Source organism: Prionailurus bengalensis, chromosome E1 (genome assembly GCF_016509475.1).
Source record: "Prionailurus bengalensis isolate Pbe53 chromosome E1, Fcat_Pben_1.1_paternal_pri, whole genome shotgun sequence".
NCBI lineage: Eukaryota > Metazoa > Chordata > Mammalia > Carnivora > Felidae > Prionailurus > Prionailurus bengalensis.
Window position 1 is genome coordinate 35,301,724 of NC_057347.1, and position 13,289 is coordinate 35,315,012.

The 13,289-nt window shown below is 59.9% G+C and overlaps 1 protein-coding gene across 1 annotated transcript; it reads left to right on the forward strand.

Annotated features, from left to right (window-relative positions):
• Positions 1 to 835: 835 nt before the first annotated feature.
• DLX3 (distal-less homeobox 3) lies at positions 836 to 6,161 on the forward strand. Its single transcript, XM_043584116.1, has 3 exons — positions 836 to 1,426; positions 2,453 to 2,643; positions 4,292 to 6,161. Exons 1-3 carry the CDS (start codon positions 1,102 to 1,104, stop codon positions 4,637 to 4,639), a joined length of 864 nt encoding a protein of 287 aa, XP_043440051.1. The 5' UTR covers positions 836 to 1,101; the 3' UTR covers positions 4,640 to 6,161.
• Positions 6,162 to 13,289: the final 7,128 nt, after the last annotated feature.

The following is a 13,289-nucleotide window of genomic DNA, read 5'->3' on the forward strand; positions in this document are numbered from 1 at the left end:
CACAGATTCTGACCCCAAACTTACTAAAGCACAGAGAGCCAGCCTCTTATCTCACCCAACCTCATGGGGACCCCAGATCCTCTGCTCCCTCTAGCAAGCCTGGGCCATTTCTGAAGCTGCACCACGGGCACGTTATGCACCTCCAACCGCTGCCTAAGCCCCTAAATCCACACACCCCTGCCCCCGCCCCCAAAACAGGACCCTCTCTGGGCCCCATTAGGACTTTCACAGGCCCGTGGCACTTTTCCCTGATGGGCCCCTTCCTCTATAAAGACATTCAAGATTACGTTTTATGATTGCACTGCTGTGAATATATTAATCTCATACACTGAAACATTTTCCTCAACCTAAAATGTCTTCCCCTTTTCTTCTGATTTTAAAAGAAATTAAAATATTTTCCAGAACCCTGGGGCCTTCCCACGCTGGGCACATTTGTCTGCCTGTCATTTGCACAGGGTACACACACACACACACCACCTTGGACCACCTCCCCCCACCCCCCACCGCGAACACCCAATAGCCAAATTCCCCTGCCTCCCCATCGCACCTGAGCCCACCTCCCAGCCGCAGCCAGGGAGACAGACAGACTGACAAATCCTGGGGGCCCGGCAGAGACACTCTTCCCCCCAACTCCTTCCTTCAGAGACGCTGGGAGTTATCTGGACTGGGGGCGGGAGCCACAGGAGGGGGAACAAGGGGTGTGTGTGTGTGTGTGTGTAACAACAAAGAATGGGGGGGAGAGAGGAGAGAAAGAGAACGAAAGAGCGCAAGAGCATGTTTTGCCTCGAAGGCAAGACTTGCAGCCAATCAGAGCGCTGGAGCCTCCCTCCGAGACTCCACTATTGAGTCTATAACCGGCTGGCCGGGCGGAGCTGGCAGCATTTGACTGTGGCTTGGGACGCGACGAGAGGCGCGCAGCGACCGCCCGAAGGCCTGCCATGGTCTAGGCGCCCCTCGACCTCCCCTCCCCCGAGACCCTGCGGGCCCTCCCCTCGGCTCTCCAACGCACACCCCGGCCTCGTCTCCTGCGCCTCCTCCGCGCCCCTGCCGGCTTCGGCTCGGCGGCCCAGGCCAGCCCCAGGACTCGCGGCGCCCGCCAGGATGAGTGGCTCCTTCGATCGCAAGCTCAGCAGCATCCTCACCGACATCTCCAGCTCGCTAAGCTGCCATGCAGGCTCCAAGGACTCGCCCACCCTGCCCGAGTCCTCTGTCACTGATCTGGGCTACTACAGCGCTCCCCAGCACGACTACTACTCGGGCCAGCCCTACGGCCAGACCGTGAACCCCTACACCTACCACCACCAGTTCAATCTCAACGGGCTTGCGGGCACGGGCGCTTACTCGCCCAAGTCGGAATATACTTATGGAGCCTCCTACCGGCAATACGGGGCGTACCGGGAGCAGCCACTGCCCGCCCAGGATCCAGGTGAGACCTTGGAGGGTTCCCCCAGGGAGAGAAAGGCGGGGAATTGAAGCCCACATCTAGGGAAACGTCGAGGGTTTTAAAAAAAAAAAAAAAAAGTGCTGTATAAAGTTAGACAAGGTGGGCTAGAAGACCCCCAGAGGGGACAGATGACCCTCCAGTCCCGAAGCTGTGCACCGCGGTCTCAGGGAGGATGGGGCCAGTTAGGGGAGGAAGGGGAAGAGCGTGGGGTGTCAGGGGACCTCCGAATCGGGTGCTTTTGCAAGCACTTCAGCTTTTCCATCAGATTCCGAAGGCTTGGGGGTAGGCAGCGGGGACTCGAAGCTCCAGGGGCCGTCTGGATATGGGCCGGGAGAGGGGGAATGGTAAGGGGGACATGGAGAGAGACAGACAGACAGACAGACACACACACACACCCCAGAAAGCAGAGCCTGAGAAGTGGGAAAGCGGAAAAAGAGAAAGGTGGAGAAACAGCAGAAGAGAAACGTGGAGTGAGGGAAAGGAGCAGAGGAAGGGACAAGAAAAAAAAAAAAGGAGGGAAGGAAGGAACAGAGAATCCGTACTATGCTTGCCACTTTTCTGAGAATCTAAAATTATTCTAAAATTTAAAAAGTTAAAAAAAAAAAAGGCAGGGGGGAGGGGGGAGGAAGAACGGAGGGAAAGAGCTAGAGAGGTGACCGAGGGCAAGGTGGGGGCGAGAAGGAGGCGGCCAGCAGGCGGGTGGCGAGCCGGGAAGGCGTCGGAGCGAAGCCGCGGCCCGTCCTCGCCCGGGTGGCCGGCGCCGGGGACCGCGCTCCGGGGGCCGGGCGCGGAGCTGCGAGCTGGGAGCGCGCGTCGTGGGCGGCCGCCGGCTCCGGCTCCGCTCCGGCCTCGGCTCCGGCTCCGGCTCGGTCGCCGCCTGTCGGGGCGCGGGCGGCGGAGCGCGCGCGGCCGGGAAACCCGGAGCGCGTCGGGGGGCGCGGGGGCGCGGGGGCGCGGGGGCGCGCAGGCCCAGGCTGAGCCGCCCCCCTCCCGGTGCGTTGCCCGCAGTGTCCGTGAAGGAGGAGCCGGAAGCCGAGGTGCGCATGGTGAACGGGAAGCCCAAGAAGGTCCGCAAGCCCCGCACCATCTACTCCAGCTACCAGCTGGCCGCCCTGCAGCGCCGCTTCCAGAAGGCCCAGTATCTGGCGCTGCCCGAACGCGCGGAGCTGGCCGCGCAGCTGGGCCTCACGCAGACACAGGTCAGTGTCGGGCGAGCAAGGACGGGGGAAGGGGGGGAGGGGGGGGTGCTCGGTGGGGCCCCGCGCAGGACGCCGGGGATGGGGGGGGCGGGTAGGCGCCGCTGAACCTGTCTGGCCTTTGAAATCCCCTGCAGGCCCTCGAAACCCTGGCCTGTAGATGGAAGGCCACCCCTCCCCCATGCCAAGTCTCAGCGGCTGTCGGAAGTCTCTGCATTAAAACGTGTACAGGCGTGCATATTTGTGAACCTGTGCAACCGTGTGTGTCTGCCACCGGGAGAAGTTTCCTCCCCTTGCTCCAGACTCCCCAGCTCCCACGCAGTGCCTGTCACTCACTTAATAGGAGTCCCTTTCGTGTCTTCCCCCACCCCCAGGCCAGGCATGTGTGTGTAGCAGTGGACGTATATGTGTATATGCATGAATATTTGCACACGTGCTAACGGGTCTGGGTGCGCAGGGGAGTGGTCGCATAAGGAGGGGGCAGTGTGTTTACAGATGGAGGGACACGTGTACATGACTGTGCACACTGGTGAGTGCACATACAAAAATGTGCACTTGTCTCAAAACACCCCATTCATGTTCGGCATCTAAATGCTTCACCCCTTCCTCTGCCCCAAAGCCAGGAAGGGAGGTTCCCCACCAAAGGGGGATAGGAACGCAAAGGTGAGCTCCACCCCTACCCCCAGCCTGATCCTAAAGCCCCCAGCAGCCTGTCGCTGCTCAGGGGCGGAGTGGCTGGTGGATGCCTGGCTCCCTACAGGTGTTGACAGGCGGGCCTGGGTTACTGCGGGCGGCTGGCTGCGTGGGGCCCTGTCCGCTGGGAATCTGGGTCACCCAGTGAGGAGCTGATTCATTGTTTGTATCAGTCACGGGGTGGGGAGCAGCAGGGGGAGGGGGAGATACCCCAAGGGAAATTTAGAGAATCATGGCTCACCTGCTCCTGAGTCCCCAGGTCACCCCCATTAGCCAGCCCCTGAGGGCTCGTCCAGGCCTGAGTGTGTGAATGCGGGCGCTCGTGTTCATGGGGCATTTATCTGGGTGCATCTGTGCGGGCGCGTGCGCATGTGTGTGTGTGTGTGTGTGTATCTTTGTAATCTGGTGTCTGAGTGTGAAGCTGTGAGTGGGTACATTCCTGCACATGGAAATGCTTATGTGGGTGTGGGTTTGTCTCTGGGTACCTGTGTGCCTCTGCTTATGGGTTTCTCATGTGAACAAAATGCCACCAACTGCCCATCGTAACTTATCTGAGCCTCCTGGTGACCCTAGGAAGTAAGGGCTGTCATCCCCATGTTGCAGATGGGGAAGGCAAGAATCAGAAAGGTCCAGGGATTTGCCCAAGGTCACACACTTAATAGGTGGTGGAGAGAAATTTGGACCCATGTGCAGGATGTTCCTAACTGCAGTCCCCCCCCCCCACCGCCCCCTCCCCTGCCCTGACAGATCGAGAAAAGGTACTGGGTCGGGGAGTCAGGACACCTAGGTTTTGCCAGGGTCTTGTGTAAGGTGGGGTGCTGGGTGCTGGACTTGCCTTTTCTAGGCTGGGGCCCTTTGGGGTTTTCACTAAGCGTTCTGAGAGGCTAACTAGCTCCCCCTCTTTTTTTTTTTTTTTTTTTTTTTTTTTTTTTTTTTTTGCCATTCCCCTCCCATGCAGGTGAAGATTTGGTTCCAGAACCGCCGCTCCAAATTCAAGAAGCTGTATAAGAACGGGGAGGTGCCCTTGGAGCATAGTCCCAACAACAGTGATTCCATGGCCTGCAACTCACCCCCGTCACCTGCCCTCTGGGACACCTCCTCCCACTCCACTCCAGCCCCTGCCCGAAGCCAGCTGCCCCCGCCGCTCCCCTACAGTGCCTCCCCAAGCTATCTGGACGACCCCACCAACTCCTGGTACCACGCACAGAACCTGAGTGGACCCCACTTACAGCAGCAGCCGTCTCAGCCGGCCGCCCTGCATCACGCCTCCCCCGGGCCCCCGCCCAACCCTGGGGCTGTGTACTGAGCACCCCACCTGACCTGAACCTCCCACGAAGGACCCGGGACCAGGCAGAAGGCGCCTCTGTCCTAGCCGACACTCAGGAATCATCGAGGAGCACAGGGGAAAGGGCACCCCTTTCCCCCTTCCCTTGCCCCTTCCTCCAGAGATCCAAGAGCTTCCAGATGAAATTTGCATGGACCAAGGATGTCCCCTGAACCTCCCTCCCCCTTGCCTAGACACCGGGGTGCCCCTCCAGACGTTGGGGCGCTCCCCTCCAGCTGGGACAGCTTCCGCTCCGGGAGCCTGGATTGGCTCTTCATGGCCCGTCACCTTCCAGCTTCTAAAACTTAGAGCTCATTCCGCAGACTGGAGAACTCGGGGACCGGGGACACTGTGCAGCATTTGCAGGTCAGGCCTGGGCTGGGGCACCAGGCACCATGGATCCCGGGACCTGCTAGGCCTGGTTCCTCCTAAGTCACTAAGCCACCTGTGGCTCCCCACTTCCTAAGCAATCCCTTCTGCCAAAAAGACATTGGACATGGTGACCAGGACTCAGGGTGGGGATGTCAACCCCCAGCCCGCACTTCTAGCCCTCGTTTCAGATTTGAGGGTTAAACCAAAGAAACCCCCCCCCAAGTGAGGGTATCTTTTAATATTTGTGGCTTTAGAGGGAAGAGCCCAAGGAGCCGTCTCTCTCCTCTCTCCCCCTCTGGTCAGAGAGGGGTGGTGGGTCTCAGGTGTCTTTCCTAAGGACCCACTTCTTCTTCCGTGTACAGGACTTTGCACAACTTTGGTTTTAAAAGCTGTTGAAAACTAGGAAAACAAAGGGCATTGTTAACAGATAGGACCAATCTCCCCTGCATGGGCACCTCTGCCCTGCCCCACCCCCACCCACCTCTTCCTCTCCTCCAGTAAGTTGGCAGTTTGGGCGCCAAGCCCCAAATCTCCAAGGAAACCTACCAGGCAAGACAGACCCCCCGAAACATCCCCTTTCCGGTGGCTTTGGAAGCAGATTGCTCCCGCAGATGGAGAACGGTGTGTGAGGCGCGCGGAGAGAGAGGGCAGGGTTACGGCTCCGTGCCTTTAGGGGTGGGGGGGTGGCTGTCTGGAGGGCTGGTAGCACTACCCCTCCTTGGCCCAGACGTCCCCCCCAGAGCTAACCTTCCTCCACCCTGATGTGGTCAAACGTCGAAGAAAAGGGGAGGTGGAGGACTGTAGCTATATATACAGTATGTATTTTTTTTTTTTTTTTAAGAACAACAGAGAGAAGCAGCCTCCTCCCTACTGTGGTTTCCTATTTATGTGGCCCTTGCCTCCTGGACGTACCTGCCTGTGCGTTGTGAGCAGAGAGAAACAGGGATGTGGGCTCCGGCTGGATTGGGGTTTGGTGGGAGGTACAGGAGCAAGGAGACACTTGGTAGGTCTCAGAGTCCCACCCTAGGGGGACGGGAACGAAGCCAACACCCACTCCCTCCCAGCCTTCTCCCTTCTGCTTTCTTACTGGACCCATCTTTATATATAACGTTAATAAAAAAGAAGAAACTAACCGCTGAGCTCTTTGAACTAGAGGCTGGAGGCAGACAGCTCTTGGGGAGGGTCTGGGAGTTGGGGAAGTTGGCGCAGAGAAGCCTGTGAGCCTCTAGGAGCTCCTGGGGGAGTCAGAGCCCTGAGGACCCACTGCCCGGACTCTGGGCTCAGGAGCTGGGCTGGGCCTGGCCCCTGGTGGCAGGTGTTCCTGACCCTGTGGCGGCCCCCAACTTGGCTGGTCTGGGTGGGTGGGAGGCTCCCAGCTGTGGCCTCCCTGACTCCACTCTGCTTGGCGGCTTGGCGTTCCCTGCCAGCCAGCTGCCTTCCGCCACTGCTGCCGCCGCCGCCGGGTCACCTCGGGGCTGCTCTTTGATCTTGGGCTCACACGCAGACATGCTTGCACACGCGTGTAACCCCCCTGACTCCACGCCCAGGCGCTCCCCGGTCCCTCGTTCTCTGGTCTGTCCCTTCCAGCTTGGGGTGAGGGTGGGGCCTGGGGCAGGGGGGACACCGCTGCTCGCTCGCTCGCTCTCGGAGCTGGCAGGGACCCCGGGCCACCGGGATCCGAGCTGGGTGACGGAAGCGAACAGACGAAGGGGGTCCTGTGTTTACCTTCTCAGGCTCAGCCCTGGCTCCACTCTCGCCAGTGCCACTGACCCGCCTGGGCCCAGCACTGCCACCCCCCCTGCCATTCCAGTGGCTCCACTCTGGGACTGGAGGTGGTGGAATGGATGGAGGTGTGTGAGGGACACGTGGTGGTGGCAGGCAGGAGGCAGTGTGAATGCACGCACTCGCATGTGAGCTACCTCTCTCTCTCATACGCGCACGTTCCGGGACACGCGATGACCTCTCCCCCGCCCTCACACCTACACGGACTCCCACCAGCGACACAGACAAAGACGCACACCCGAGACCCCTTGGCGTCGCACGGACGTGCGAAGCCGAAGCCATAAGCCTCCGGGAGACGGAGCCCCCCCAACACACAGGTGCGCACGCACGCATCCCTCAGGTCGCACATCCCAGGGTCACGCACAGGCACGGGCGCGCGCGCCCAACGAGGCGGCGACAGTTCCCTGCGCCGGAAAAAAAAGTCTCGGACCGAGAGTCAGCAACACCACCCAGCCGCAGAGGTGACCCGGCTCAGCCTGAAACCTCCCCGGCAGGCCGGGCCCTCGCTTTCCTCATCCGTCGAACGGGGACAACAAGCCCCACCCGCCCTGGTGGCCCCTGGGGCTGTTGCGAGGTCCCAAGCAGCGTACCAATGAGAAGTCAGAGGGAAGGGGCTCCGGCGGTCACAGGCACCTGGCCTGGGGGTCCTCTGGGCTGGGCTCCAGAACAGTGGGGACCCCCCACCCGCCCCCCCCCCCCCACCGCGCCCCTCTACCTCCCAGGAGGCGAGCCTTGCCTCCCCCACCCCCGCCCCTGCCCGAGGGAGGCGGAAGGGAGGAGGGCCTTCCGCCCACGGACGCCAGCCGGGCTGGCAAGGGTTAAGTGGCAGCTGCCAGGCGGGGCTGAGCTGAGCAGTTTGGTTTGAGGGCTGCGTGCAGGCAGGAGCAGCGAGGCGGCAGCCGGGCAGACTTACTGGAGACACTGCATTTTATTAGGGCTGGGCTGCCAGCAAAGGGAGGGAGAGGGGGAAAAAAAAAGGGCAGAAAGAGAGAGGAAGGAAGGAGGAGGCTGGGCAGGCCGGCTGGCGGGCGGGCTGCTCCGGGATGAAAGGGTGTTGTAAACTCCCTAATTCCTCCCTGCTCATCCCTGCTCGGTCAGGCTGGATTAACTGCCCGGGTGACCTCCCGCGGGGGTCAGCCCCACCCCTGACCTCCCCTTCCTCCTCTCCTCACCTCCCGGCCTGCCCAGTGGCCCTCTTCCACTCTGTCCAGGGGCCCTGGGCTGGGGGCCCGCAAAGAAAGGGCTTGGGTGGGGGGGACCTGGCAGGGTGCCAGGGCGGGGCTGCTGCGCCCATCTTCTGCCAGGTGCTTCTTGACTACACCCATTGCCTCGCCACAAGGTGCGGGGACGCGGGGGGCCTGGGGCACCCCAGTCTGCCCCCAGGGTCACTGTTCTCCCAGCTTTAGCGACAGCTGACGCTCGCTCAAGTCCTACTCTGTGCCAGTCATTTTGCATGGGATCCTCACAGCAGGCTGGGGGGTGGGGGGGCGGGGTGGGTGATGGAGTACCCACTCTTCAGGGGGGAAGACTGAGGCACAGAGCGGTTCAATCTCTGGCAAGGTCATATAACTAATGTGTGGCGATGCTGGGGTTTGCACCCGGGTCTGTCTGAAGGATGGGTGCTCTTAAAGGGCTTTCCTGGAGCTGAGTTGACTGAGGGGCCCCAGGGCAGAGCTTCAGAGAGCTGGAGCCCCCCCCCCATCTCCCTCCCGCCCCACCCAGGTTTCATGCACCCCAGGTGGCCAGCCCACCTTCCAGGCTCCTCCCTGGAGGAGAAGTGGAGGGGGGGGAGGGGCCGGCCCCAGGAAAAGCTTCAGGCTGTGGTCAGGAATGCTCCTGCCGGGAGTCAGCTGACCTGGACTGAATCCTGCCTCCATAACCTCACTGACTGTGTGATCTTGGACAAGTCACTTAACTTTTCTAAGCTTCAGTTTCCTCATTGGTAATGCCAGGATAATGCTACCTGTCTGGTAGGGTTGTCGAGAGGATTAAGCAGTATAATGCGAACAAAATGCTTAATAAGGTACCCAGCACATTGTGAGTACTGCTCAGGTAATGAGAGTTGCTGTTGACGATGGTGACGACGGTGACGGTCGTGAGGGGGGGAGAAGGGGCTGACTCCCCACCTTGCTTCCCGCCCCACCCCACCCTTGCATACCCCCAACTCAGACCCATGATCCAGCCATCGCTAGGAGGAATAAGTGTGTTCCCAAAAGGAGTAAATCAGCCAGTATCTACTGAGCACCTGCTACCGGCCAGGCAGTTCTAGGAGCCTGGCAGAGCAGATGCCCAAAGCCCGGGGGGAGGAAGGCACACACCTGTACGAGGTGCTTCAGGGTCAGAAGCGGGGCCAACCCCGGAGAGGCCCCAGCTGGGCAGACCTGACACGGTCCGGGAGGCCTGGAGGGGGCTGTAAGGGGAAAGGGCAGGAGCAGTGGGTGGGAAGGAAACCTGAAAAGGTTCCATGGAAGAGGGTAGCACTTGAATTATGCCTTGAGAGAAGGCGGGTGGCATGACAGGCAGAGCTGGGGCCTGGGAACCTGCTCCCTGGAGCACCACCTATGGAATAACTCCCCGGGGCTCAGGGTGGGGAGGAAGGGGGCTTATGGGAGAGCTGGAGATGCTGGCTAGAGCGATGCGGAAGGAAGGGGGGAGGCTGGGGTCCAGAAGGTCGCTAAGTCCTTCCCGGGATGCAGGGCTCCGAGAACGGCAGGGTCTGACGGCTCCGAGCCCCTCGGATGAGCTGGCATCCACTCTGGCACCATGAGCTTGGGGAAAGGAAGCCCCTTGCCCTACTTCTGGGGGAAGACAGGTCCCCGAGACCCCTCCGTTTAAGGGGTCCTAGGCAGGAGATCCTAAAGCTCTCACCCCATACACCATCTGCCTCGGCAACACACCACCTGCTCCCCAGTCTAGGAGAGCCCCCACACCTCCGAGGGGAAGGGAGTTCTGGGAAGCTGAGACAGGACCCCTGACGGGCAGCCCCCCAGCCCCCAGCCCCTGGGCGAGTTGCATCAACCAAGCCCGGGGAAGGAGGGGGAGGTGGTGGGGGATGGAGGAGGATGGGAGGAGGGGCAGAGGGGTGAACGGAGGGGGGAGGAGAAGGGGGCGCTTCAGCCAGCACCCTGGCCTCTGTTTTTCCAGCTTTAATTGCAGCGTTAATCACCTTAATAAGCTGTTTACCAGCCATCCAGCAGCCTGAGACTGGGAGACTTAGAAGCCAGAAAGTGCTTGGAGATGAGTTTCCCCGGCAGCCCCGGGGGAGGGGAGGCAGTGCTGATGGGGGGGTCCTGGGGGGCTTGGGGCAGAGGGAGCAGGTGGAGGCTGGTGGAGAAGGCTGGGACCAGGGAGTCCAGAAGGCCAACCTCCAGCTCTTCGAACAGGCCCGGCCGGCTCCCACAGAGGCTCTGGAGTCAGCTCCTTGGGCGACCCTTCCTTGACACCAGCCCGGGTCCCCAGCGCCCCCCCCCCCCTTCTCCTCTGTCACTCAGCCCTGTTTCCTGGTCCCAGTTCTGCAGAGGCACAGCGCACCTCTCACCTTGTCCTCGGCCTTGTCCCCGGCTCACAGCGCATGGCTGTGACTGTTGTGTTCACCCTGGGCTGGGAGACAAGTGGCAGTCTTTATGCCAAGGTCCGTGGGGGCAGAGCTGGGAGAGGGTCTGCACCGGGGGCAGCAGGGACAAGGACAGGGACTTGGCCGTGTTCACTGGGACACGCTCCCACCTCGGATGCCTCGCAGGATGCCCTGTGAACATGGAATGCCCGAATGGATCAACGAGGTGACAGAACCCTCGGGCCCCTCACACAAACCCTCTTGGCTTCGGCTTCCACTCCCGTCAGAGGAGGGGGAACCAGAGGGGGAAAAAGATAACTGTCTCTGTCTTTCGGTTGTCGGGGGTTAAATAAGACCAGAAGAGGAAAGCCCAACACCCAGTCACCCGCCCCGGAGCAAATGCAGGAACTCAACCGTGATGGCACCCTCGCTGGGCATGATCCCATCTCACTGCTGGGAAGCAGCCCCAGAGAGACTATGTGACTTGCCCAAGGTCACACGGCAAATGAGGGGCCGTTCGATGAGTGCCGGTGGCCACAGCTGGACAGGCGCTGCTAAGTGGGCTCTGAAACCCTGGCCTCCAGACTGTAGGACGAAGGATGTTCTCTGGACAAGTGGGTCAGACCCAATGATCTGAGCACCACCCCACCCCCACCCAGGGTCTTCAGTTGGTCCAGTCCACTGGCTGGTGAGTCTTGGAAGCTCCTGCTTGGGGGTGGTGGGGGTGGTGTGGCGGGGGGGGGGGGTATGGAATTGGCCTCTGGAACCCCTGAAAAGCTCGGAGGCTTTGGAAGCACTTGGGAGGGGTCTGGAGTCTGGTAACTGCTCTGCCCAAGGTCGGCAGTCTGAGAGAGGGGGTACTTAGGGGCCCAAGGTGGCCAGGAAGCACCCTGCAAGGAGGCAAACCTGGGGAGGGGGCTGACAAGGGGGCGGAGCCTTGAGGCTGAAACTTCTCGGTTGTTTGCTGGGGCAAACTGAAGCAGGATTGGAAATGTCTGCTGAGTAAGCAGGGAATAAAGACTCCACACCCTGGAAGATTAGCTGGTATGGGGGAGGGGGTATCCCCCCCCCCACCCTGGGCAGTTCACCTTGAACCTGGCAAACGGCAGCAGGGTGCCCTTCCCTGCGCGCTGAGAGTGCCTGGCCACGTCATGCAACGCGTGTGGCACTGCCCCACACCCACCCCTGGGGCCAGGCAGGCCTGTCCTGAGCTCAGGAATCACCAAGGGGGGTGCGGGGGGTGGGTGCGGGGAGAGACATACCCTTGGCCAACGGAGGGTAGGTAGGAAGCTGAGGAAAACAGGAGGCCAGAGGGAGTGGGAGGCTGGCTGGTAAGGAAGGAAAGCAAGAGAAAATTGCTTCCAAGCACAGACTCGGATCCTCCCAAGATCTGGGCAGGGAAGATGCTAAGAACCTACTGTGCACAAATCACATGCCAGGCACTTTCACAGGCACTGTCTCATTTAATCTTTTCAACTGCATAGAAAAGTTAGTGCCCTTATTAATCCATTTCACAGGTGAGATTGTTGAGGCTCAGCGAGTTTCAATAGCTTCCCCAAGAGTCCCCCAGTGGATTTGAAGCAGGGTTCAGCATTCTGAATCCCTAACCTGTGGGATCCCTAACCTCTTAGCACCCCACAGCCTCCAAGAGGGAAATGGAGAGGAGCGTAGAGGGCCAGGCTCAACCTTTCCCCTCATTCTCAGACTTGCCCTGTGCCCTTAGAGCCCCAGGATTGTCCTTCATTAGACTCGGACACACACGTCCAAACAACTGAGCTCAAATCCTGGCTTTGACACTTGTTAGCTGGGTAACCTCAGGTAAGTCACTTGCCCTCTCTGAGCCTCACTTTCCCTCATCTATAAAATAGAGCTAATCCGGGGCGCCGGGGTGGCTCAGTCGGTCGAACGTCCGACTTTAGCTCAGGTCGTGATCTCCCGGTTCGTGGGTTCAAGCCCCTCGTCGGGCTCTGGGCTGAGAGCTCGGAGCCTGGAGCCTGCTTCGGATTCTGTGTCTCCCTCTCGACCCTTCCCCCGCTCATGCTCTGTCTCTCTCTTCTCAAAAATAAGTAAAAACAGGGGCGCCTGGGTGGCGCAGTCGGTTAAGCGTCCGACTTCAGCCAGGTCACCATCTCGCGGTCCGGGAGTTCGCGCCCCGAGTCGGGCTCTGGGCTGATGGCTCAGAGCCTGGAGCCTGTTTCCGATTCTGTGTCTCCCTCTCTCTCTGCCCCTCCCCCGTTCATGCTCTGTCTCTCTCTGTCCCAAAAATAAATAAACGTTGAAAAAAAAATTAAAAAAAAAATAAGTAAAAACATTAAAAAAAATGTAAATAGAACTATCTTGCAGGGCTGGTGAGGAAATGAGACTATACATATAAAGGGCTTAGCGGGGCGCCTGGGTGGCGCAGTCGGTTAAGCGTCCGACTTCAGCCAGGTCACGATCTCGAGGTCCGTGAGTTCGAGCCCCGCGTCGGGCTCTGGGCTGATGGCTCAGAGCCTGGAGCCTGTTTCCGATTCTGTGTCTCCCTCCCTCTCTGCCCCTCCCCCGTTCAAGCTCTGTCTCTCTCTGTCGCAAAAATAAATAAACATTAAAAAAAATTTTAAAAAAAGGGCTTAGCATAAAGCTTGGTACCATGATGGGCGCTGAACAAACTATACAGTTAGTTTTCCATGAAACCAGACTGTGTGCAGTTAGGACACTCTTCGGTTGGCCTAGAGAGTCCTGGGCACCCTCAGTGAGCCCACGGTTGACCCCTCCTCCTCCGAGGGCAGGGAGAGCTCTCATACTAGAGAATTCCTCCTACTGGGAAATGGCTCTCTTGATTCAAACTAAGTCTGCCATGTTCAGATGTCACGGAAGGATGGCCACTAAGGACAGAGCCATGTGCTGGGCCTTAGCGCCAGCAGAAGGGAAAAGGGCAGGGATTAA